This window comes from Diabrotica virgifera, chromosome 4, assembly GCF_917563875.1.
Source record: "Diabrotica virgifera virgifera chromosome 4, PGI_DIABVI_V3a".
In the NCBI taxonomy this organism is placed as follows: Eukaryota; Metazoa; Arthropoda; class Insecta; order Coleoptera; family Chrysomelidae; genus Diabrotica; species Diabrotica virgifera.
In genome coordinates, this window is record NC_065446.1 from 221,420,330 (window position 1) to 221,446,324 (window position 25,995).

The window sequence follows — 25,995 nt, forward strand, 5'->3', positions numbered from 1 at the left end:
AAATATAGATAACGACATCTAAGGCTTATGTTAATGCTACTGTTAAAAAATAAGCTTTTCATTTTTATAAAGTCTTGCCGGGCTATCTCTGTTCTCGCTGTTACTTTGGTTTTCGTATAACTTCATCCCCATTTTTTTACAACTCTCAGTGACCCAATTTAATAGTACCTATCTGGAGACTGTTCCGAATCAGTCATTAAAAGAGTGATATCTGTATAGCGGATATTATTTACTCTTTGTCGGTTTATCCTGATACTTTCTGAATAGTGCGATAAAGTGTTGGCAAATATTACCCCCGAGTGGACGTTAAACAGTATCGGTGATAGCACACAACACTGCCTGACACTTTGTTTAATTTCAACTGGCCTTAACGTGTTACCATTGATGGCGATATTACTTTCATCGACCTTGTTTATTACTGCAATATAATTTTTGACCATGACATACAGCTGTGAGAATTGTCTTTCACATTTTTCTGATTCGGATAAATTGAATAATTTAAGATGTAATGGAGATTGTCGGAGAACTTTCTGTATGAAGTGTACAGGTCTAAACAAGTCGTTCACAAAAGCCTTATTGGATCAAAAATTTTCCCATCTAAATTTTTTTTGTACAGTATGTGATTCGCCTAGCTTAAGATATTTAGATGAAAAAATAAATAATCTATCAAGAAATCAAATACCTCTAGAAAACTTTGAGGCCTTAACACAAGTTACTAAAAAGCTTACTGATAATTTGCCAGTTTTTATGAAGACTTACGATTTGTTAAAAAAAATGACGACAAAATGGACTATATTATTAAAAAAATTGACGAGATCCATAAACTGAATAACCTGCTGAATCCTGAAAAGGTTTTAAAATCTGTAAGGCAGATGGAACATGATATTTTCAATTTATCGTCAGTTTTTTTCGGCGGTTCTGATGAGACTATAAAGGTTCAAATCCAAGACTCAACGTCTACTGAAATTAAGGTAGGATTAGGAAGGCTTTATTCAAATGTCAGTGAAATCTCAAATCAAATGAGCAATATTTCCAAAAATTTACCTACCTTACCAACAAAAAAAGAGGTATTGAACAAAAAAACATTTTATGCCACCACAAGTACCCAAACTGAAGAGCCTCAATGTTGCGAAGTAAGTCCAGAGCAAAAGTCAAAAAACACAGAAGATAAATGTCAGTTTGTAATTATTAGTAACTTAACCCCAATATACACCCCTATACAAGTGGTACACTACATTAAAGAGAAGCTAGGTATCAAAGAATATATTAGATGTTACGCCCTCGTTAAAGATGCCGACACATCAACTGGTTCTTCATTTAAAATAGGCATAAAATCTAGATCATCGATTAACTTACTATTTAATAAGAAAATTTGGCCACCTGGTGTAATCATTAAATGGTCCATTGAATCTTCATATTCCGAACCATCCGAGTCACATAAGAATCCGAAGAATATCAGAAGCCCTGTTATCCCGGAAAATCCAGTTACCAGTTTATACAACAACAAAGATGAAGTACAGAACACAAATATATGTTCAGACAAGCAGGCCATCGAAATTTGTAAATCTAAGAATCCTTTCCATACGCAAATTAATTTCGTTAAGAAAGATACTTTAGAACCATCTATAAATCTGGATCCTTTGACTCCACCAAGAGTTAGATTAACCAATAATTCTAATAGTCGGTATCTTCTAGCCAGATTAAGGGAACCGGATATCTTAAAATCCATTAAACTTCATCTTGCTTATCTACACGACCAACCTGCTTCTGTATTTTACGATGGATTTACGAACACAAGCGTTAAACTGTTTTTGGCTTACGAAGGGCTTCCTACCAACACGGAAGATCTACGAAAAATTCTTCTAGAATTTAACGAAGTCTATGGAATTGGTCCAGATGAGGTGGAAGCTGATCTTGCTGCTTTTAGGTCCTTTCTCGCTTCTGAAAGAATTATCCATTTACAAAAATCAAGGGAATGTCACCAAAATTACTATTCCGCTGTGTCTCCTAAACGAAATTTTTAAACATCACGACGTGTTCCGAGGGACTACAATCCTCAAATTATTTTAGTGATAACAACTTTAGCATGGTTCTGATTAATATTCGTTCTATAAGATATAAAACTGATGAATTATTTCTATTTCTAGAGGAATTAGGGTTTCCTCCGATAGTTGCGGTTACTGAGCACTGGCTTGAAGTCAACGAGCCTTTTTTTGTAGAAAAATATTCCACTATTGCTAGGTACGATCGTCAAAGTTCAGCGCATGGAGGTACCCTGATTCTTTCTACAAATAATGATTTTTCTCTGGTAACAAAATATGATTTTCTATTAAGCGAAGCATTCTTTGAGTTTTCCTTAGTTTACAGTAAGAACTTTAATCTTTATATTATTTGCATTTATAGATCACCTGACTCTTCCGTGGAACTATTTTTTCAGAACCTGCTTAATTTGTTAGATGACCTGCCCCATAAAAGCAGAAAAATTTTATGCGGGGACTTTAACATTAATTATGCTGCTGCTTGTGCTACACAAATATCCCTAGTCAACATATTTGAATCGTATGGTCTAACAATGCACATTGATTCTCCTACAAGGATTACAAAAACTTCATCTACCATTATTGATTATATTGTCTCAGACTTCTCACCCCGTGATGTCTGCGCTACAACTGTTAATGCAGGACTATCTGATCATGAAGCGGTTTATACGAAGTTTCCATCTTTAGCAAGCACTCTTCGAAAACTCGACGTTTAGGCAGGATTTTTTCCGCTCGGAATTTTCGTAAATTCCAAAATTTATGCTTAACCTCTGAGTGGCCCTTTCCTTATATGAACGTCGATAATAATTTCAGTGACTTTTTGAATAAGCTTGTCTGTATCTTTAATAAAGCATTTCCTTTAATCACAATTAAGCCAAAACATCACAAACCCTGGACTACCAAAGGTGCCCGCATATCATCCAAAATATGCGTTCACTACTGTACATCAAGAAATTTACTACCAACGTCTCTGTTACTGAATATATCACCAAGTACAGGGCAATCTATTTAAAACTTATAAAATCAGCTAAAAAATTGTACTATCAAAATCGTCTGAGAAGCTCTAAAAGTGTTGCAAAAGAAACTTGGTCCATAATAAACGATCTTCGTAATAAAACTCACACAGCTCAAACATTTTCCCTTCCAGACCCAGAAAATCTAAATGAATACTTTGTTAATGTGAGTAAAAATATAACATCAACTATTGTGTCACAACAAGATCCCATTTCCTATCTCCCTAATTCAGGAAAGGTCTCGAATTCATTCTTTATAAGACCGGTTGATAGATCTGAACTGATTCAGACAATTAATAATATCAAAAGCAAATCTTCCTGTAGTACCGATGGACTATCCATAAAAATGTTCTCAAATCTCCCAGACAGTGTGTTGGGAGTCCTTATCTCTCTAATTAATGATTCTTTTGAGAAAGGTAAATTTCCAGAGTGCCTAAAGACGGCCATCATTATTCCTCTTCATAAGGGTGGTGAAAAATCAAATGCCTGCAATTATAGACTTATTGCATTACTACCGGTACTCTCCAAAATTATTGAGAGACTCATAAAAGCCCGACTTATGTCCTTTCTCGTTGATAACAATATTTTATCACAAAATCAGTTCGGCTTTTTAAATAATAAATGTACCACAGATGCCATGTTTTCTGTACTACATGAGGTTTATCAAGCATTAAACAATAATCTGCACACTGCCACTGTTTTTTGTGATTATGCCAAATCTTTTGATTGTGTGAATCACGACATTTTGATAAAAAAACTAGATTTCTACGGAATTCGAGGTATTTCTTCGAACTGGTTTCAATCTTACTTGGATAATAGGAAACAACTGGTTAGAGCAAATGATACAGACTCTAGTCTCAAAAATGTTGTATGTGGGGTACCACAAGGTTCAGTATTGGGTCCTCTACTTTTCCTTATCTTTATTAATGACATCACTAGCTTAAAAATCGATGGAAAAGTTTTTCTTTTTGCTGATAATACCAGTATCACTTGGAGCAACTCAAATATCGCAACTCTTCATGCTACTATAACTTCTGATCTACTTACAATAAAATCTTGGTCCGATTCAAATTTACTCCCTTTTAACGTAGATAAAACAGTAGCATTGTCCTATAAAGCAGCTCTTCAACCCTTACCTCTTCATAACAGCCAGATCAGTATCGTTGATTCTGTAAAGTTTCTTGGAATTTTTTTAGATAGCAATCTGAAATGGTCCCTTTATATTGATGTGTTAAGCAAGAAACTATCCTCAGCTTGCTTTGCAATAAGATCTGTTTCGAAGGAAATGAATTTAGCTTCTTCCAAAATAACATATTTTTCTTTGTTCGAGCCACATCTTCGATATGGTCTCCCTTTTTGGGGTTCTGGTACGGCTGCCCAAACTGATGTTATTTTTAAATTACAAAAAAGAGCAATAAGATATCTGTTTGGCCTCAGAAGAACAACACATTGCAGAAGCTACTTCAAAGATCACAGGATTCTAACACTACCTTCTTTATATATTTTAGAAACTGTTTGCTTAATTCGTAAACATCTACATGTCTTTCCAGCAAGACCTAGGCATGACTATTCCACCAGAAATTCTACCTTTGACATCTATTTACCGATCCCGTCCAGTGAGTTAGTAAAGAAATCTATATTATATTCTGCAAAAAATTTTACAACCATCTCCCTCTACAACTTAAATCTGCAACATCTTTCCCCAAGTTCCGTAAAATGACTAAAGCCTATTTATCTGACTAAAGCATATTATTCAACAGCAGAGTTTCTTAACCAATAACTAAGAAAGTACAGTATTCTTATTTATAAGTATAATCTTAATCTATATTTGAGTGTCATATGCAGCAGCTTAACTTAACTTATTAAATTTCTTAAGGTAGAATATGCAATTAGCAAATTTTTTTTTTAAATTTTGCAATAGATCGTTACTGTTTTTTTTTTGTTTCTCTTCATTATTTTTATTTATATAGACGATTTATATCATTTTAGTAAATTGTATTTGTTATTTGTTATTGTTCTTATTTATGATTCTTGTAAGCTTTGTCTATAAAATTGTTAAATTTTTCATGACAATAAAGCATATTTCTATTCTATTCTATTCTATTGATGTTGATGACGATGTCGTTAAATATTTCTATCAAGGTGCTTTGTTGCACCCGGTCGAACGCCTTTTAAAAATCTATAAAACAGACAATCTATATATTATAACAGAATTAATTTAAAAAAATATTAAAATTTATAAAATATTTATTCTAAGTGATTTCAATACTAAACTTACATGTCGAACTCCATCTGAGAACACTTCCGGCTTTATTCTTTCCGTGAGATGTCTCAAATTGTGAATTAAGGCGGTTTCGAACTCTGACATTAAATACAGATTAAGCGCTCTTTGAGCAGACACAGTCGGATTATCAGGTGCAATGCTAAACGCTCTATACGTGTCCGCCAATGCACCTATATAATAGCATGCTGCTGCTCTGGCCTTCGATCGACCCAGTAGAGACCTTATGTTAGTTGGTGTTTGAGATACAGCCTTATTAAAGAAGATTAAAGCTAAAATATAAAATAAAATTCATATTATTGTTACGACAGTTCAGTAAGATTTATACAAATAAAGAAACCCCTTGACGAAAAAGGAAAAAGTATAAATAGCCCAGTAAATGAACGGGAAATACGGCGATAGCGTGTAATTTTCAGGGGCAACTCCGAATTGCATAAAAATTTGGATTTAGGTTCTACTTACCCTCCAATTCAAAGTTGAATTTGTACCGTTGGTTGCTTTAACTTAGGGGGTGACAGTCACCCCTTCTCGGGGGTGAAAAAATCTACGTTCAAGATAAGCCGGGAAATGGAGGAATTGACTGATAGGTCTGGATCCCGCGTATGAAAAAAAAGTTGATTAATAGCAAGCTGAAAATTTGTTAATAGCTTAAGGGTGTCTAGTCGGACAAACCTTGATATATGGGAACATTGGAACAGGGGAAGTTTTAATTGTGGAACAGGTTAAAAATTTGGAACGGTCAGACCACCAAAACGGCACATGTATTTTGTCCGACAGAACAGACTTAAACTCTTCGAACAGAGATTAAACTATCATGCAAAAATCAGACTTCTATTTATCACCAAATGGGCGTTTTAATGAGTGGAACATGTAGAGTATGTCAAATGACAGGAATTATGACAGGTGATAAATAGCAGTCTGATTTTTGCATGAGAGTTTAATCTCTCTTCGGAGAGTTTAAGTCTGTTCTGTCGGACAAAATAAATGTGCCGTTTTCGTGGTGTGACCGTTCCAAATTTTTAACCTGTTCCACAATTAAAACTGCCCCTGTTCCAGTGTTCCCATATATCCAAGTTTATCCGACTAGACACCCTTAAGCTATTAACAAATTTTCAGCTTGCTATTAATCAACTTTTTTTTCATACGCGGGATCCAGACCTAGATTATAAGCAACTTTCGTTCTATAGAGTTTTTTACGTAAGTCAATGCTTTTCGAGTTATTTGCGATTAAAAATGATTATTTTTCGACAAAAAAAAAACTATGTTTTCAGACGGTTTTTCGCAAATAAATGAATAAGTAAATATTTTATCAACAAAAATATTTTTATCAAAAATGTAGCTTAGAAAAACAACGAAAAGCGTTGTGTATTCGTGAAGTATATAGATCCAGCAAAAAGGAAATTTGTGGCTCATGAAAAATACGTTTTTATTCGTGCAATTCCAAATCGATAATTTCATCGTGAAATATCCAAAAAATGAAGCACTCTTTGGGAACAAGCAATTTAAACTTTTTTAGTCTCTAAAAAAAGCTTTTAATTATTTATAAAAGTTTCTAGCATTAACAATAAGCGAGTTACTCTCAAAATATCGTTGGCCCCTTTTTTTGGTAAAAAAATCATGGAAATCCCCCATGTTTAGTTCCCCAAACCAAACTAATCGTTACCGCTATACAAACAATTTACTTTACTTATCTATTTTTTATATGATCTGCCAGTTTCAACGGTTTAAAGTGCTTATTTTTGAAAGTGTTATAGTTGAAAATGCTTGAACGAATCACTAATCACGAGTGTATGCCAACTTTGAACAGCCATAATATCTTAAGCAAATTTTTGCATCACAGAAAAACAAAATGAAACAAGCATATTTATAACAGCAAAACCTACATTTTTTATTGTTTGAGATTTTTCGTATCACTAACACTTTTTAAGTAATTTTGAAAAAAAAAATTCCAAAATGTTTATAAATTTTTTTTTTATTACAAAACCAAATTTTTTTAAAAATAAGCACTTCAAGCCGGTCAAATTTACAGATCACATAAATAATATACATACATTTAAAGTCAACTATAAAGCTTTTTTTAAACACTTTACAAAATGTTAATAAGTTTTTCCCGAAAATTGCTTAATTTTTCGGTGATTTTAAGTTGAAATGTTCGATTTGGAGTTGGGCGAATAATAACGTATTTTAATGAGCTACAACTTTGTTTATACTCAGTTTGTGGACTTTATTAATACATAATCTTTTTGGTCTTTTATAAGCTACACTATTGCAATATTTTTTTCCATAAAATGTGTACTTCTTGAGTTATTTGCTAGAAACAGTCTGAAAACGTAGTTTTTTTGTCGAAATATTTTCAATCGTAAATAACTCGAAAAGTATTGACTTACATAAAAAAACTCTATAGAACGAAAGTTGCTTATAATAAGTCAATTGATCCATTTACGGGCTTAGTTTTAACATGCGTTTTTTCATCCCCGAGAAGGGGTCACTCTCACCCCCCAAGTAAAAGCAACCAACGGCACAAATTCAACTTTGAAGTGGAGGGTAAGTAGAACCTAAATCCAAATTTTCATGCAATTCGAAGTTGCCCCTGAAAATTACACTCCAAAACGGTCATTTACTGGGCCATAAATAAATCTAGAATACTCGAGATACTACAGGAAAATTTCGAAATTGCCGAGTAATATCTGGAATGTCAGAAAATGCATATAACTACAGGAATCTGACAGTTGCAAGAACATTATTGTTTCAGTTTTGAAGTTTATAGTTGTTATTGTATTCTAAACAAGTTGGTGCTGAATAAACTAATTTTAAAACAATGTAACATTGGTGACAGCGTTGGCATCAAGAAGATGTTAAGTAATTATTGTTAATGAAAATTGAAAGTTTTACTTTAATAAAATAAAAGTAATGTCAAAAATAAAACGTTTATTGAGACCAAGCTTCTGGTAATACCTTCGTGGTTTCTAGAATTTACAACTCAACCAAATGCTAAAAAAGGAAGGCCATCGGAGTAACGGACGTATAGTCCAGAGAAATAAGATTCTTCTAGTGACACATTCCCCTCCAGGTCGAAACCAAATTTTTTGAGTAGTATGGACATATACAGGGTGTCCAGAAACTCTACCGACAAACGAAGACAGGAGATTTCTCAGATAATTTTAAGACAATTTAACCCAATTCACCTAGTCCGAAAATGCTTCCTAAGGGAGCTAGAGCTCTTTGAAGATGGCGCCCTGTAATTAGTTTTTCTTAAATACCTCCAGAACGCTTCTATTTAGAAAAACGAAAATTTGTATACATATTTACTTTCCAGAAATGAATCGACTCCATCCATTGCGAATTTCTAATACCGGTCATAGGCGTCCGTTTTGGGTAGGGCAACGGTTATTTTATCGCATAACTTTTTTGTCTTCAACTTTTAAGCATTTTTGATACTGGATTATTAAATTGTGAGGTATTCTAGTACTAAAAGGTACTCTTACTTTAAGTCGGTAGGACACACCATTTTCTAGAAAAATCGATTTGAAAGTTTTAGCTTTGGGAATTTGAAAAAAAAATTGAAAACAATTTAAAAAAAAACGATGTATTTTACCAACTTAAAGCAAGAGTAACTTTTAGTACTCGAATATATCATAATTGAATAATCTATTGTCAAAAATACTTAAAAATTAAAGACAATAAAGTTATGGTATTAAATAACTGTTGACCTACCCAAAACGAACGTCTATGACCGGTACTAGAAATTCGCCGTTAATAAAATCGATTAATCTCTGGAATATAAATAAATGTACTAGTTTTCATCTTTCTAAATAGTTTTTTTTTTAATCTTTTTTTTAGGGAACTTGCATAAATTTTTATATATCAAAATAATATTAAAAAACATAAGGTAACATGATCTTAAAACGCTTGCATGCGAAAAAACAAATATTTTTAACCCGTACGCTAATTACGGCGCTTTGAAAATGCTATAACATTCAAATATCTTAGGAGGCTCTTGAACGTCCTTCTATTGGTCTGACGTCAGAGGCCACAATCATCTACGTCTACGATTAGGTATTACGGGTGTATTACATTTTAATCGTATTTAAATGGATATTACCAGCTATTATTTGTATTCTTGCATAGTTCTACAATCAGTTTATTTACTTTAAAGTGAATTTTATAAATCTTTAGAAATTACTAATGTGTTTTGCATTTGGAAAACTGAGAGAAACTTTTAAAAGTGAGTTACCCACATGTCTAAAGAGAAAGGTATTCGATCAGTGTGTCCTCCCAGTCTTGACGTACGGATCAGAAACACTTACCTTAACTAAAGCCTCGACTACCAAACTAAGAGTCACGCAGAGAAGAATGGAGCGGTCAATGTTAGGAATAACTCTGCGACACAAAATCAGAAACGAAGAAATCAGAAGAACAAAGGTGACTGACGTCATCGAGAGGATAGCCAGGTTGAAGTGGAGATGGGCAGGACACGTAGCCAGAATGACAGATGGGCGATGGACGAAGAGGTTATTGGAATGGAGGCCAAGAGAAGACAAGAGAAGCGTCGGTCGACCGCCTACAAGATGGACTGACGACTTGAGAAAGGTAAATAAAAACTGGATGAGGGCGGCGCAGGATAGATGGGGTTGGAAACGAGGGGAGGAGGCCTATGTTCAGCAGTGGACTTTTGAGGCTTGATGATGAATGTGTTTATAACGTATAAGTATTATTACTCACGAGGGGTTTTCAAAAGAAAGCGATTAAGTACAACAGTTCATTTTAATCGCCTTTAATTGAAAATTCCTACGTATTATTTATGTTCATCTTATATATTGTAAGTAGTTACCCAATGAGCTTAGTTTCAAACTGAAATTGGTACCATTATATGTATTATAGTAAACGGTTTTCCCCGTGGGTTTCATCTACCTAACTCTAATCGAAGGATTTCGTATATCCTGGAAAAGATTACGGTGTAATTTGCATAATAATAAAGAAACTAAATTTTTATGAAGTTTATTATATTTGATTGTAATGTTTATTAGTACCTACTGGAGCCTTTCATTATTGTGTTCAAAGCCTTCTGAGAAAAGATTATGGTGATTAGCAGACGTACCGATAGCCAACAAAACCCTTCTTTACAAAGTTAATAATACGCATAAATAAGAAGAATCATTATTGTAATTTTACAAGTTAATATCTGTATCATCTCAGCTTATATGGGCCATTCCACGAAGATACGCCTGTTTTGGATTACTTCGACAACGAATATTTTACTGTACAACATAAGAAGTACGAAAGTAAATGGCGCTAATAATTATTCCAATAAACAACAATGTAATTTGCAATTTACTTTCGTTCTTCTTATTTTGCACAGTAAAATATTCGTTGTCGAAGTAATCCAAAACAGGCGTATGTTCGTGGAATAGGGTATACTCACACAGCATCCCTCGGTAGACCGCAAGCTATAGTATAAACATGACTGTAGACCGCATACTATAGTAGCACCAATACTTTTTAGTTATTCTTACTTTTATTACTAAGTTTTGTGTATTTTTAAGTTACTTGTTTCTTTTTTCAACACAAGAAACGACAAAAGTAATTTCATAAAAAAGAACTTTTTGATGCATCCAGGTGCATCCAGGCACTATACAGTACTTATATTGCGCAGATTTGTTTTCCATTTTGATAAAGTATATTACACAGTAAATACACTAAACTACACTAAATACAATAACATAAATACCGAGCAAACGTCACAGTTATTCGACACGCACAACTGGCAATGGCAAACTGCATTCAAAGCAAACGGGCGAAAACGATAAATGTGGCCTGTGACGTCAGACCCAAGCTCGCGCTTTTGAAGTTGTTTGAAACGGAAATTTTAGGCGCGGAACTTTGATCAGATGTTGTACGTACACTATTCATTGTTAAGACGTAATATTTTGAATATAACATTTTTAAACATAAATTAACAATTTTAAGCAAAAAAAATTTTTAGTGTAAGTTCCCTATTCAAAGAACGAAAGATTTTCAAATCGATTTTTCTAGAAAACGGAGTACCCTATCGACTTAAAGTCAGAGTACCTTTTAGTACCACAATTAAATAATTCAGAGTCAAACATGCTTAAAAATTAAAGACAAAAAAGTTAGGCGATAAAATAACCGTTTCCCTACCCAAAACGGACGCCTATGACCCGTACTAGAAACTCGCAATGGGTGGAATAGATTCACTTCTGGAAAGTAAATAAGCATACCAATTTTCGTTTTTCTAAATAGAAGCGTTCTGGAGGTATTTAAGAAAAACTAATTACAGGGCGCCATCTTCAAAGAGCTCTAGCTCCCTTAGGAAGCATTTTCGGACTAGGGGAATTGGGTTAAATTGTCTTAAAAGTATCTGAGGAATCTCCTGTCTTCGTTTGTCGGTAGAGTTTCTGGACACCCTGTATAAGAATAACCTATATATTTCCTGCAGCCGATTTTGATGATGTACATAGTTATAAACAAATAAAATCAAAAAACAGTACAGTTTCGCTTTTTTCGTCTATTACTAAAAGGGGACGCATTCTAAACAAATTTTAGAATAAGAAACTCATAAATCATATAAAAAATTTCATTACGGCGTTCGCTGAATATGTCTATCCTTATTTGTTGCCCAGAAAATTGCAAAATTAATCATAAATTTTGAGATTTTATAAATGTTCATAACTTCTGTAAAAATTAAGATAGAACCTTCGTATTACACGTAGTGCTGATACTTCTTCTGCTTTAATTATATTTTAAATTTCAAAGCAATTGTTTAAATAGTTTAAAAGTTATTTCATTTGTTTTTCCCAAATTAATTTTTTTTGCAACACTATAAGTCAGAAAATTATGAGGTTACAGTTACACTTCGGACAATTTATGAAAGAAGAACATTTGTACTATTAACTTAATTTAAAAAAACACAAAAAGTAATTTTAAACAGCGTAAAATTATTTTGCAAAAACCTGTCGATTTTTTGCTTACTTATAAACAATTAGAATAACTTTTTAACCGTTACCCGTAGAAAAATTTTTTTTTCATATTTAGAAAGACTTAATTTTTATACACATTTAGAAAGAAAAACAATTGTCCTAGGATAATTAGGGACGAAGTTAGCCCCCCATTTTTGCAAAATAATTTTGCAATATTTAGAATTATTTTTCGTCATTTTTACTTTATCGTACTATATACGTAGTATAGTATAATAGATAAAGTTATAGGATCGTGCAAAAAAAATTTTTTCAGATTTCACTTTTTTTCGACGTTTTGAGTCCCCCTGAGTCTAAAAAGCAAATAAAAAAACATGTCGGAAGTATGTACGTACGTATGTACGTACGTATGTACGTACGTATGTACGTACGTATGTACGTACGTATGTCGCCACCGCCCAGCAAAAACTACTGGACCGATTTTGATGAAATTCGGTATGAGTAAGTTTAAGAGAATTTTGTCGAGAAACTAAGCTTTTAAAAAAAATCTCTCAAAGGGGGGCCGAAATAGGGGGGTTATTTAGGGCCCATTTTTGCAAATTTTGACAGAAATAAATGAAATTCAACTCAAAGTAAGCTCATCGATAGGTAAATAAAAGTACGGAATTTGACATTTCCAAATTCAAAATGGCGGCCAACATGGCCGACCGCCCCCCCGACACATTTCCCTATCTATCTAAAAAGTTTTTGAAGATAAGTTTAATTGGAAAAAGTCGTTATATAGCCTAAAGATGGGGCTATAAGAAAGATGTTATCGTTTTTCAGAAAAAGTTACGGGTTGCCTATATTTAAGGGGTCAAATTTTGACATAAATTTGAACTAGATTTTCTCAAAAATGGCTCCAAGGAATTTTTTTATTTTTTGATATATTTTTGATATCCTATCAGTAAATTGAATGACATTAGTCATATATCTTAACTCCCCATAGGAGGGGAGTTATAAATTTTTTATAAAAAAATATTCGAGTGCCCGTAACTTCCTTCTTAATAGAAACTAAAATTTGAAATTTTGCAGACATATATGGTATTTTATTATCTATTATCACAATAAATTTTACCAAAAACATGGCTTCCGGATGAACCGGAAATGAATAAAAAATCTTAATTTTTTTGATACGCCCTGTATATTTTAACACATTTTGAAAGAATGCAAAATTACCTTTCCAATGACATCAAATTTATTGCTATAGCTCAAAAACTCGAAAAGTTACGGTAAATAAAAATTTTGCTATAGGCTAAGGCTCCACGGGCGAGAAATTGACGCTAGCAGTAGCCGTAAAACGAACTTAAGCGTCAATTTCCAGCCCGTGGAGCCGTAGCCATAATCTTATGTGTGTCCTCTCTCACGCGTTCATAGCAGAGCATTATTGTAGAGCAGTCAATGAGGGTATTTGGCTCCGAATTCCATCCTACTACATTGATGTACTTGATATTTTCACAGTAAGTAGGGAATAGCTCAAGAAACAAAATCTACCCTATATACTATGGCGCTTTTATCTTGGGGCGGTTCCCACTTCTTCAATGGGGTGGAAAATTTGTTGGTCAAAATAAGCACGGAAGTGGCTGAAGAACCTATTTCTAAGCAAAAACTGGTCTATACTTTTTTTTGAGAACTCAATACTTTTTGAGTTATGCGTAGTTGAAAATTGGCCATTTTCATTGAAAAATGACACCTTTTCGGACGGATTTTTTGTGAATACCTTAAAAACTATGCATCGAACTAAAAACTCTATATAAAACATTTTTTAGATTATAAATAATAAAGAGATTCGTTCCTTCGTAAATGTTCTATTTATAATACAAAAAGAGATATGGTAGGTGAAAATAGTTTGTTTTTTGGTGCATGCTCAAATTGGTGTATTCAACTTGAAATAACAGAGGAACGGTAGGTTTTAGGTGTATAATGCTACCAACACCTTTTGTAGTGTTTGAAAAGGCCTTTAAAACGAGCACCGTTAAATGTCGGTTACTTACAAACTAAGCCAGATATGGTGCAAAAAATATAATGACTAATGTACTTTAAGGAAAAATGAAAAGTATATACGTTTAACTCCCAATCCACCATAATTTAAATGCATTGTTTTTCTTCTCAATACCTTTTAATATAGTGTTATTTCTACTTTCAAAAAGTTAAACGGGTTTAAAATGAATGGTTTTTTTAAAAAATGTGATCAAATTATAGAATGAATTTTTAAATTTTCTTAAAAATCTTCCTTTTTCTCCATGTAATTCGAAAATAAAAATATTTCAACCCTGAGATGTGGTGGGAACTTCCCCCATGATAAAAGCGCCATAGTATATAGGATAGACTTTGAATTAGGAGATTGGGCTACTCCCAAAATTTCATTAAAATCCATGCAGTAGGATAGAATTTGGAGATAATATCTTGTTCTTAATCTCGCGCATTGACTGGCCTAATCGAAATAGAATGAAATGCAAATATTGTAAACTATTAATTTCTCAGAAAAATGAACTAATTTGAAATGAAAGTATGACTATAATATTCTATTGATTTATGCAATAATCTACACATCTATAGTGTGTCCCCGAAATATGGCATCGAACATTTTCTCAAATGCAGGAATTAATGATGCGTAGAACCATAAAATACTTTTAAGTACAGTAGGTGTTTCTAAAATATCAAAATAACGAGTAACTTTGTTATTTTTATAGAATGCCAATATCTAGTACCATAACGATAATAGATCGGCACGATAAAGTTCTCGGGCGGCCCTTCCGTCCAGCGTTTTTTTAATTAAATTAATAGTGTAAATCTTTTTCTTTCGTAAACTATTCAAAATATTACTGTAACTTCATCATTTTCTGACTTATAGTGTTGCAAAAAAAGTTAATTTGGGAAAAACAAATTAAATAACTTTTAAACTATTTGACCAATTGCTTTAAAATTTAGGGCATGATTTAAGCACGAGAAGTCTCAGCATTCCATGTAATAAGAAGGTTCTAAGTTAATTTTTACATAAGTTATGAATATTTATATAAACTTAAAATTTATGATTTATTTTGTAATTTTCGAAGCAACCAATAAGGATAGACATATTCAGCGAAAGCCATATTAAATTTTTTTATACGGTTTATGAGCTTCTTACTCTTAAATTTGTTTAAAATGCTTAACTTTTCAGTAATAGACGTAAAAAGCTAAAATTTACCGTTTTTTGATTTTCATTTATTTATAACTATGTATATCATCAAAATCGGGTGCAGGAAACATATTATTACTACAGATGTCCATATTACTTAAAAAATTTGATTTTGCCCTGGAGGGGGTTGTGTCACCAACAGGATATTTTTTCCTTTTTTCTCTAAACTAGTAAGAGAATGTCCGGGCTCCGAAACATAAGGCAATGGACAGGGATTAATGACATGCAATATATGATACACATTGCAAGAAACAGAGAGCTAATGGAAAATGTGATCGCTAACATCCATTAGTGGATTCACATCTGAAGAAGATTAAGACCAAGTTTCTGGTAAAACCTTCGAGGTTTTTAAAATTTACAAACCAACCGAATGCTGAAAAAGGAACGCCAGGGGAGATCTATAAATTGCATCTTAGTTCCTGCCTGTTCAGGGTGGCAAAATTCCAACGAAAACGTGGCGCCGCATACCCAGTTAGGAGTAAAACTAATAGAAAATAATAATTTCGTTCTAAACCGAAAAGAGGAGACAGCGAAAATATACATACAGTGTGTCAATTTGAAAAGTTGCCACCCCCTATAATTTGGTCCCTATATAAAATCTAAAAATATGCAAAAACACGTCAAATTTATTTGTGAGGGGGACATTTTGTAGACCAGTTTTCAACTAAATTACATCAACCCTATAGCGGGGGCGGACACAACCTCCAAAATCTTTAATAAAAGGGGGGTTGAGTGATACTTCATTTTGAAGGTCATTAAATTACCTTTTCAAAAATACCGCATGCCTTATATTTCCTTTCTATACTTTTGGAACAATCTTTAACTCAATACTCTAAAAAAATTTGGAGTTCTGAACTCGATACTTAATATATTTACGGTTTTACTTGATTTTTCCGAAAATACTTCAAAAAATACTCTAAATACTTCAACACCCCAAAAAAAAATTCAATTTGGAGTTCAATACTCCAAAAAATTTTTTGGAGTTCTGAACTCGATACAGTCGAACCCGCTTATTAGAATACCGCTTAAAGGGATATCTCGGTTTAAGGAATAGAAATTTGGGGTCCCGAAACAATTTTACTAGCCACGAATGATCGGTTATTACTGTTATTAGAATATTCCGATTAGAGGAATACTTTTGCTTGGCACGAAGGCTATTCCAATAAGCGGGTTCGACTGTATTTAATATCTGTACGGTTTCACTTGATTTTTCCAAAATTACTGAAGAGAAATATAAATTATGTTGTATTTTTGAAAAGGTAATCGAACGATTTTTAAAATGAGGCATCACTCAACCCCCTTTCCATTAAAAATTTTGGGGGTTGTGTCCGCCCCCGCTAGAGTGTTAGTGTAATTTGGTTGAAATCTAGTCTATAAAATGTCCCCCTCACAAATAAATTTGACGTGTTTTTGTATATTTTTAGATTTTCTATGGGGACCAAATTATAGGGGGTGGCAACTTTTCAAATTCACACCCTATATAACCCGCATTATTTACTACAATTTTGTAACTAAATCCCCGATCAATTATTATTTGGAAGCGTTTGTTACACTAGACGAAATGTTATCGTCAATAGATGAGATGTTTTCCGTATCAAGATAAGTTTGTAATTATACATTACATTCCACAAACTAGGCTAACTATGTACAGGGTGTCCCAAATTGGTATGTTTTGCAGTGTATACCGAAAACTAGAGGAGATAGAAAAAAAGTAGTTAAGATGTCATGACTTCTTTTTTCGTTAAAGTAACGATTGCCCAATCAAATCATCAATAGCTCCTCACATTATCGAGATACTGGGCGATTATTGAAAAATGTCGAAAACGACAGGGTTACAGATCTTCTTTATTAAGAAAAATTTTAAAAAACTTTATAGGAGCTTTTGATAGATATATTATGGACGGATTCAGTGGCGTACAAAAAACTTTCTTAGGGGGTCTCGCTAAGGAAATATAAACCATACTTATGTTTTTTTAAATGGGACACCCTGTATATTTTGACATTTTTCGTTTACCTTTTTAATTCTCTTTCATCTGATATGACATATCGTATATCTATTTTCAGTTGTTGGAGCTAATGTGCAAATAAATTGTTTATAGTTGACGTCAGGTTAAAGGCACTTAAAAATAAAACACTCGGTAACGTATTTTAACATTATAATGTTAGGGTACCAATCCTTGACATTTTTATTTAGCAAAAATAAAATCAATCAACTTAAAAAATAGGAATAACAAATTTACCAACAACAAAAAACTACTTAACTACAAGAATTAATTTTACAAAAATAATAACATTAACATAAACCAACAAACAACAATAATAAACAACGTAACAACTATAATTAATTTTACAAAAATATGAAAATTATAATAAATGTTCAAAATACTCCCCGTTTTGTTGTAATAATAATTGACACCTTTGTCTTACAGATCTTACACAATTGAGTATATGCACTGGTTTTATTTTTCTAAATGCTTGATGAATGCTTTGTAATAATTCTTCCTTGGTGTTAAATTCAGTTTTATAAATATTGTTTTTTAAAAATCCCCAAATAAAAAAATCAGGAGGATTTAGTTCTGGTGAACGGGGGGGCCACCTAACAGGACCATAAGTTCCAATCCACTGATTAGGAAATTTTTCATTTAAATAATCTCCAACGAATTCTGCGTTATGGGCAGGTGCTCCATCTTGTTGGAACCAAAATGTATTCCGATCAGCCAAATATTCCTCATCAAAAATGTCATTTAAATTCGTTTCTAGGATATCTACATATCCGGCAGCAGTTAGTTTATCGTCAAATACGTGATAAACTAATTTATTATGCTTGACAAAACAACTAACGTTAAAACCGAATCTGCCTTGCCTCCTGATCCCTTGAACTAAGTGGGAATTTGAGTCATTCCAATATAGTTCATTGTGTCGGTTAAAGATTCCTGAACTGGATATGCGAGCTTCATCGCTAAATATTACCTTTGAATAAAAATTTGGATTTTCATTACATTTTTCTATATACCTGTATACTATATACTGGTTGCCTTCTTTCTGGATATCGTTGAAAATATAATTCAGATGCAGCAATAACATTCTTTTGACATTCAATATATGCCAAATGCATATCGTATTTTTCATAATTTTCAAAATTCATGTTTTTGTTGACAATACTTTAGTGACAATATTAATTCTGACAGATAACCCAGATGACAGATGTTTTGTTTTATTTTCCATGCCAACATTACCAAAGCCTACTCGATGAGATGAACATTCTTACAAGATGTAACAATATGTCATTTTAGACAGAAAATATAAAAGACAATAATAATATATATATTGGGTCAAAAAATTATAAATGGAAACGAAAAAGGTAATAAAATACAGTGTATTCTATTTCGTGATAATTTTATTTATAAAATATGGAATTAACCCTGCTGTCCCGTTCGAGTCAACTACACAAATGTACTGTTCGGGTCAATATGACCCAACTATGGTTTACGCTCCTTAATCGAAACAATGGTGATAAATAAAACTTTATTAACAAGAAATTATGGTTAATTAAACAAAAATTATGTTGTTAATGTAAATTAAACCTTATTAACAAAAACCATTTTTTCTTTCAAAAAAGCCTAGTAACAAATATCTACAAAAATTTAATTCAGTTTACAACTGGGACAGTAATAAAAAGAATGGATTTTACAAATATGTTTGTGATATAATATATAACATAATAATTAGTCTTGTTATCGTTTTTATGGCAAGTTTACAGCGTGTTCGTTTAGCAGGCGGAGTTAGATTGTCCATAGACGGTTCACTAGCATTTCCATCTTGTCTACTTGTTCCTGCTCGTGTACTTTTTACCAGTTCGTAAGAGCCTTTAGTTATTGTTATATTTTTTCTGGAAATGATGACTGGTTTCATAAGTTTTTTCCCAATTCCTCAAGAAAAGTTCGCTGTTTTCCCAATTTATTGGTATTCCATTGGATACTTATTGATGCCCATAACACGAACGCGTTGTAGGCAGAAATGTCCAGCAGATTAGAAAAAACAATCATTGGCCAGCGATTTATCTCTTCTCACATGTATACGTGCCAACAAGCTAATCTAGAGTATCCACTGCTCCCTTATTGGAATTGTAATCTAAAATAATTTGGGGCTTTTTCATTTGATGAAAGCGATGCATCGATTCATGACGCAAAGTACTCATAAGAATAACATTTTTATTATTTTTAGGAATGTTGTCAAATCTTGCATAAAGCAAAAAAGACGAGCTATGAACTTCTTTTTTCGCGATTTTTGCTGAAAGCTCCGGTTTATTTTACTTATAATCCCCGGCATTGTATCTACTTGAAATTGTACTTGTTTTAGAAGAAATTGTCCTAAATTTTACGATGCAAAAAGGTTATTACACGTAATATTGTGGCCTTCCAAATCACTACTCAAGTCACACATCACACGCATTTCTGTATAGATCTGCAATTTTAGAGCGTAAGAAGTTTTACTGTTCATAACTACATAAACCCCAAAGTTTTGTGCCATATTTCGCTGGCTTGCTGGAATGTACCATTTGAAGGGAGAGCGGCCTCTAAAGGCAACTAGTTGCTTATCGACGGTAACATTGTCATCAGGCTTAAAAAAATTTTTTACATTTTCTACACATGTTTCATAAATTTCACCTATTGCCGCAAGTTTATCAAAACGTATTTTATCCTGTCTAGTAGTTTTGTTATGAAAACCTATTACTTGCAAACTTTTTGTAAATATATCAAGCGGCATTGTTGATCGAAATATAGTACGACCCGTTTCTTCATTCTACAAACTTTTAGTTGATTTACCATGATACTTATAAACTCGAGCTAAAAATAAAAAACCAATGTATGCTTGGAAACCAACTTTATTCATGTCTTTCCAGTTGGTTCCAAATACATGCTGTCCTTCCATGTTGGTCATATTTATAATTTGGTTTGCAACATCGTCCAGCTATACTACAGTTTATTTTACAAGATTTAGCTTGCAGAGACCTGTTTTTATTTACAGACGTATCCGGCTGACAAACACACAGGTACTGCTAATATAGAATACTGCCAACTAAACACACATACACAGGAAATTTTTAACGGTTTAAATACGCGGGTCACATTGACCCGAACGTACCCTAGGTAACAATTTCATTTTTATCAAAAAAATCAGGAAGTTGATTGTTTATCTCATATGCAATTGAAAGACCTCATATTAGGTAATAAAGTCACGAAACACCAAATCGTTACGCCGCGTAATAATTTGTAAAATAAGAAATAAATTATTTTTTGGGTCAAATAGACCCGAACAGGACAGCAGGGTTAACAATTTAAAAATAAAAATTCACTTTGAACCAATAATAAGCAGTTAAGTATTTACTTTATTTTCAAGTTAGGTAGGTACTGATTTTATTTTAATAAATAAATTTAATAAAACTGTCAAGAATTGGTACCCTAATATTAAAATGTTAAAATACGTTACCGAGTGTTTTATTTTTAAGTGCCTTTAACCTGACGTCAACTATAAACAATTTATTTGCACAGTAGCTCCAACAACTGAAAATAGATATATGATATGTCATATCAGATGAAAGAGAATTAAAAAGGTAAACGAAAAATGTCAAAATATACAGGGTGTCCCATTTAAAAAAACATAAGTCTGGTTTATATTTCCTTAGCGAGACCCCCTAAAAAAGTTTTTTGTACGCCAATGAATCCGTCCATAATATATCTATCAAAAGTTCCTATAAAGTTTTTTAAAATTTTTCTTAATAAAGAAGATCTGTAACCCTGTCGTTTTCGACATTTTTCAATAATCGCCCAGTATCTCGATAATGTGAGGAGCTATTCATGATTTGATTGGGCAATCGTTACTTTAACGAAAAAAGAAGTCATGACATCTTAACTACTTTTTTTCTATCTCCTCTAGTTTTCGGTATACACTGCAAAACATACCAATTTGGGACACACTGTACAAAAGTTTATTAACTGCATTGGTCTTGTGTAGTCCATGTACTTTGTTACTAATGAAACTCAACTTCATTATCTGTACGAAGAGTATTTTATTGTACTCGATATTCGAGCCACTGTCCAAAGCCTTATTGAAGTTTGTACGCTGTAAAATGTACCTAGTGTCCCAATAAGAATGGCTCTTGGCCATATCTCAGGAACGGTTTATAGTAAAAGTGCCTCTGGAAAAGCCTGGAAATTATTTTCATAATTGTAGGTCCACCGCTAGAGGGCATATGTAATACCCCAGGCTGTGGGTGAAAAATAGGTCGATTTCAGGATATAATTCAGGAATTTTTGAAACATATCAGGTGTTGTAAAGGACGAAGCCAGGAATAACTTCTACTAAAATGTAACCAAAAATATTGTGCGCTTTTTTTTAATTGCGATTTTCATTTGTTAAATTTGCAATTTTTATTGATTTTTAATTTTGTAGCTTAGGATATTGATTTTAGAGAAAAACTTTTTAATAGAAAGTTGTAGTAAATTAAAAAACCTACAATTTGAGCTATAGTAAGTTTAATTTCGTTAATTGGTTATTGCAAAACAGCCTGCGAAAAGTCCAAAATGGCCGTTTTTTACAATTGCATTATTTATTGTACAAATAATTTTTTTTTATTTTTTAAAGCTTTAAAATGAAATCTTTCAATTCCAAACATAAAAAAAATTGTAAAGCCAGATTAACGAATTTGTTGCTTAGATATTATAAATTGTTTATCACAAGAGGTCAAATGTCGGAGGCTTTAACTTTTTGAAAAAAAAAATCGTAGAAAGTTAGTGAAACATCCAATCTCCTTCGAAAGATTTATATTTTCATATTCTGATGTAAATAAATGCGTAAAATATTTTTAAACCTCTAATTTTTGGGTTTGAAAATAAGGGGTCAAATTTCGTTATAAACATTTAGAGCTGAAGCGGCCCTCTACATCCTATGAGTTTTTAACTTACAGATTATTGTTGCTAAAGATGAAACAAAGTATTTATAAAAAAATAAAAAATTTCTACGACCAACTGAAGCCGAGATAATTTTTGGGTTTGCAAATAAGGGGGCAAATTTCGTTATAATCATTTAGAGCTGTAGCGGCCCTGTACATCTTAGGAGTTTCTAACTTACAGATTATTGTTGCTGAAGACAAAACGAAGATTTATAAAAAAATAAAAATTTTCTACAACCAACTGTAGCCGAGATAATTGTTTTTTTTTTCTTAAGTCGTATTGCCTTTATTTATAACAATTAAGAAATTATTTTACAGTCATTGACTAAAGAAAGACTTATATTATCTTAAAATAAAAATTATTATAAAATATAATTACATTTAATTATTAAAAATTATTTTTAAAATCGGTGCTTTTGCGAGCGGCCGAATTTTGCAAATCGCCGGCTCGCTTCAAATCCGCGCGGTCGGAAAATTTTCACGTAACTTGTATTAAATTTTGACAGAAAACAATTTAATAATTTAACCGTTATAATATACAATCTATTTACCACTCTATTTGTTTTTCTTGATAAACTTTTATATGTGAAATTTCATTTCTGAAGAAATAATATTACAAAAATGATACATAATGAAATATACAGGGTGTCCCGAAAAGAATGGTCATAAATTATACCACACATTCTGGGGTCAAAAATAGTTCGATTGAACCTAACTTACCTTAGTACAAATGTGCTCACAAAAAAAGTTACAGCCCTTTGAAGTTACAAAATGAAAATCGATTTTTTTCAATATATCGAAAACTAATAGAGATTTTTTATTGAAAATGGACATGTATAATTCTTATGTCAGGAACATCTTAAAACAAAATTATAGTGAAATTTGTCCACCCCATAAAAAATTTATGGGGATTTTGTTCCCTTAAACCCCCCCAAACTTTTGTGTACGTTCCAATTAATTCATTATTGTGGTACCATTAGTTAAACACAACGTTTTTAAAACTTTTTTGCCTCTTAGTATTTTTTCGATAAGCCAGTTTTTATTGAGATGCGGCTTCTTGTTCAATATATTTACGTAAAAATTTTATGGGGGTTTTGTTCCTTTAAACCCCCCTAATGTTTGTGTACGTTCCAATTAAACTATTATTGTGGTACCATTAGTTAAACACAGTGTTTTTAAAACTTTTGTCTCTTAGTCTTTTGTTCATAAGTCACCTTTTATCGAGATGTAGTTTCTTTTTCAAAATATACCTAAAAATGTAAATTATAAATAAATTTTCAGATTATTAACAGGTCTCTATAACCGTACTTAACCATATACAAATATGTGGTGGATTCGACAAATATTCAAAATATCTCGATAAACACTGGCTTATCGAAAAAGTACTAAGAGGCAAAAAAGTTTTAAAAATAATGTGTTTACCTAATAGTGCCACAATAATAATATAATTGGAACGTACACAAAAATTTGGGGGGGTTTAAGGGAACAAAACCCCCATAAAATTTGTATGGGGTGCACAAATTTTACTTAATTTTTTTTTTAAGATATTGCTGTCGTAAAAATGCCACATGTCAATTTTCAATAAAAAATCTCTGAGAGTTTTCGATATATGAAAAAAAATCGATTTTCATTTTGTAACTTCAAAGGGCTGTAACTTTTTTTGTGTGCACTATTGTATATAGGTAAGTGAGGTTCAATCAACCTATTTTTGACCCCAGAATCTGTGGTATAATTTATGACCAATCTTTTCGGGACACCCTGTATAACTATATTGTAAATTTTTTTATTGTTATATAAATATAATAATAATAATGTTACTTCTTACTATAATATACATAAAACTTTTTCTTCTTCTAGTGACTATTCTTTTTAGATTTCACATATAAAGTTTATAAAGAAAAACAAATACAGTGGTAAATAGACTGTATATTATAATGGTAATAATTTTAAATTGTTTTCTGTCATTTAATACAAGTTACGTAAAAATTTTCCGAGCGCGCGGATTTGAAGCGAGCCGGGCGATTTGCAAAATTCGGCCGCTTGCAAAAGCACCGATTAAAAAAATAATTTTTAATAATTAAATATAATTATATTCTATAGTAATTTTTATTTTAAGATAATATAAGTCTTTCTTTAGTCAATGACTGTAAAATAATTTCTTATTTGTTATAAATAATGGCACTATGATTTAAGAAAAAAAAAAAACAATTATCTCGGCTTCAGTTGGTTGTAGAAAATTTTTATTTTTTTTATAAATCTTCGTTTCGTCTTTAGCAACAATAATCTGTAAGTTAGAAACTCATAGGATATACAGGGTCGCTTCACCTCTAAATGTTTATAACGAAATTTGCCCCCTTATTTGCAAACCCAAAAATTATCTCTGCTTCAGTTGGTCGTAGAAATTTTTTTTTTTTTTTTATAAATCATCTTTTCATCTTCAGCAACAATAATATGTAAGTTAAAAACTCATAGGATGTACAGGGCCGCTTTAGCTCTAAATGTTTATAACGAAATTTGCCCCCTTATTTTCAAATCCAAAAATTAGAGGTTTAAAAATGTTTTACGCATTTATTTACATCAGAATATGAAAACATAACTCTTTCGAAGGAGATTGGATGTTTCACCAACTTTCTATGATTTTTTGTCAAAAAGTTATACCTTCGACATGTTACCTCTTGGGATAAACAATTTATAATATCTAAGCAACAAATTCGTTAATCTGGCTTTACAATTTTTTTTATGTTTGGAATTGAAAGATCTTCATTTTAAATCTTTAAAAAATAAAAAAAATTATTTGTACAATAAATAATGCAATTGTAAAAAACGGCCATTTTGGACATTTAGCAGGCTGTTTTGCAATAACCAGTTAACGAAATTAAACTTACCATAGCTCAAATTGTAGGTTTTTTAATTTACTACAGCTTTCTATTAAAAAGTTTTTCTCTAAAATCAATATCCTAAGCTACAAAATTAAAAATCAATTAAAATTGCAAATTTAACAAATGAAAATCGCAATAAAAAAAAACAATATTTTTGGTTACATTTTAGTATAAGTTATTCCTGGCATCGTCCTTTACAACACCTGATAGGTTTCAAAAATTCCTGAATTATATCACGTTTTTTCACCCACAGCCTGGGGTATAATTGAATATCAAAAATTAAAAAATCAAAATTTTACAAAATTTGCCTAATGAAAGGGCACTGGAAACTCGATAATCGTATTCTTCATAAAATCCTGCGCATGTTTGATTTCACAAGTTTAGGACACATGGCTCGATCGAAGACACGCCTCGAAGTTCGCGCGTCTTGCTCGTCTTGTACGAACCCTGCGGCACTAGCGATTGCTCTCCGCAAAATTGTCAATTCAGTTTGCATACATCTTCCAACCAGGAATAACGCATTTTTTATATATCAACCAAAACGACTATTTCGTTCTGTAAAAAGTACGGTATTTTGTATACAATGTCTTGGTGTCAACGGCACAGGCAATTTGTTTTTCAACTGCTGACATGCGTACCGTGCGTGTTTTTCAACATGCGTACCGTGTTTGGGGAAGAT

General features: G+C 32.2%; 1 protein-coding gene across 2 annotated transcripts in view; it reads right to left on the reverse strand.

Annotated features, from left to right (window-relative positions):
* The window catches only part of LOC114326408 (outer dynein arm-docking complex subunit 4-like), a 135,405-nt gene that overhangs the window by 100,055 nt on the left and 9,355 nt on the right, over positions 1-25,995 (reverse strand). For both annotated transcript variants that reach the window (XM_050649871.1, XM_050649872.1), the window contains exon 2: positions 5,331-5,605. In XM_050649871.1, coding sequence (XP_050505828.1) covers positions 5,331-5,605 — 275 coding nt within the window. The remainder of the gene's footprint in view (positions 1-5,330; positions 5,606-25,995) is intronic.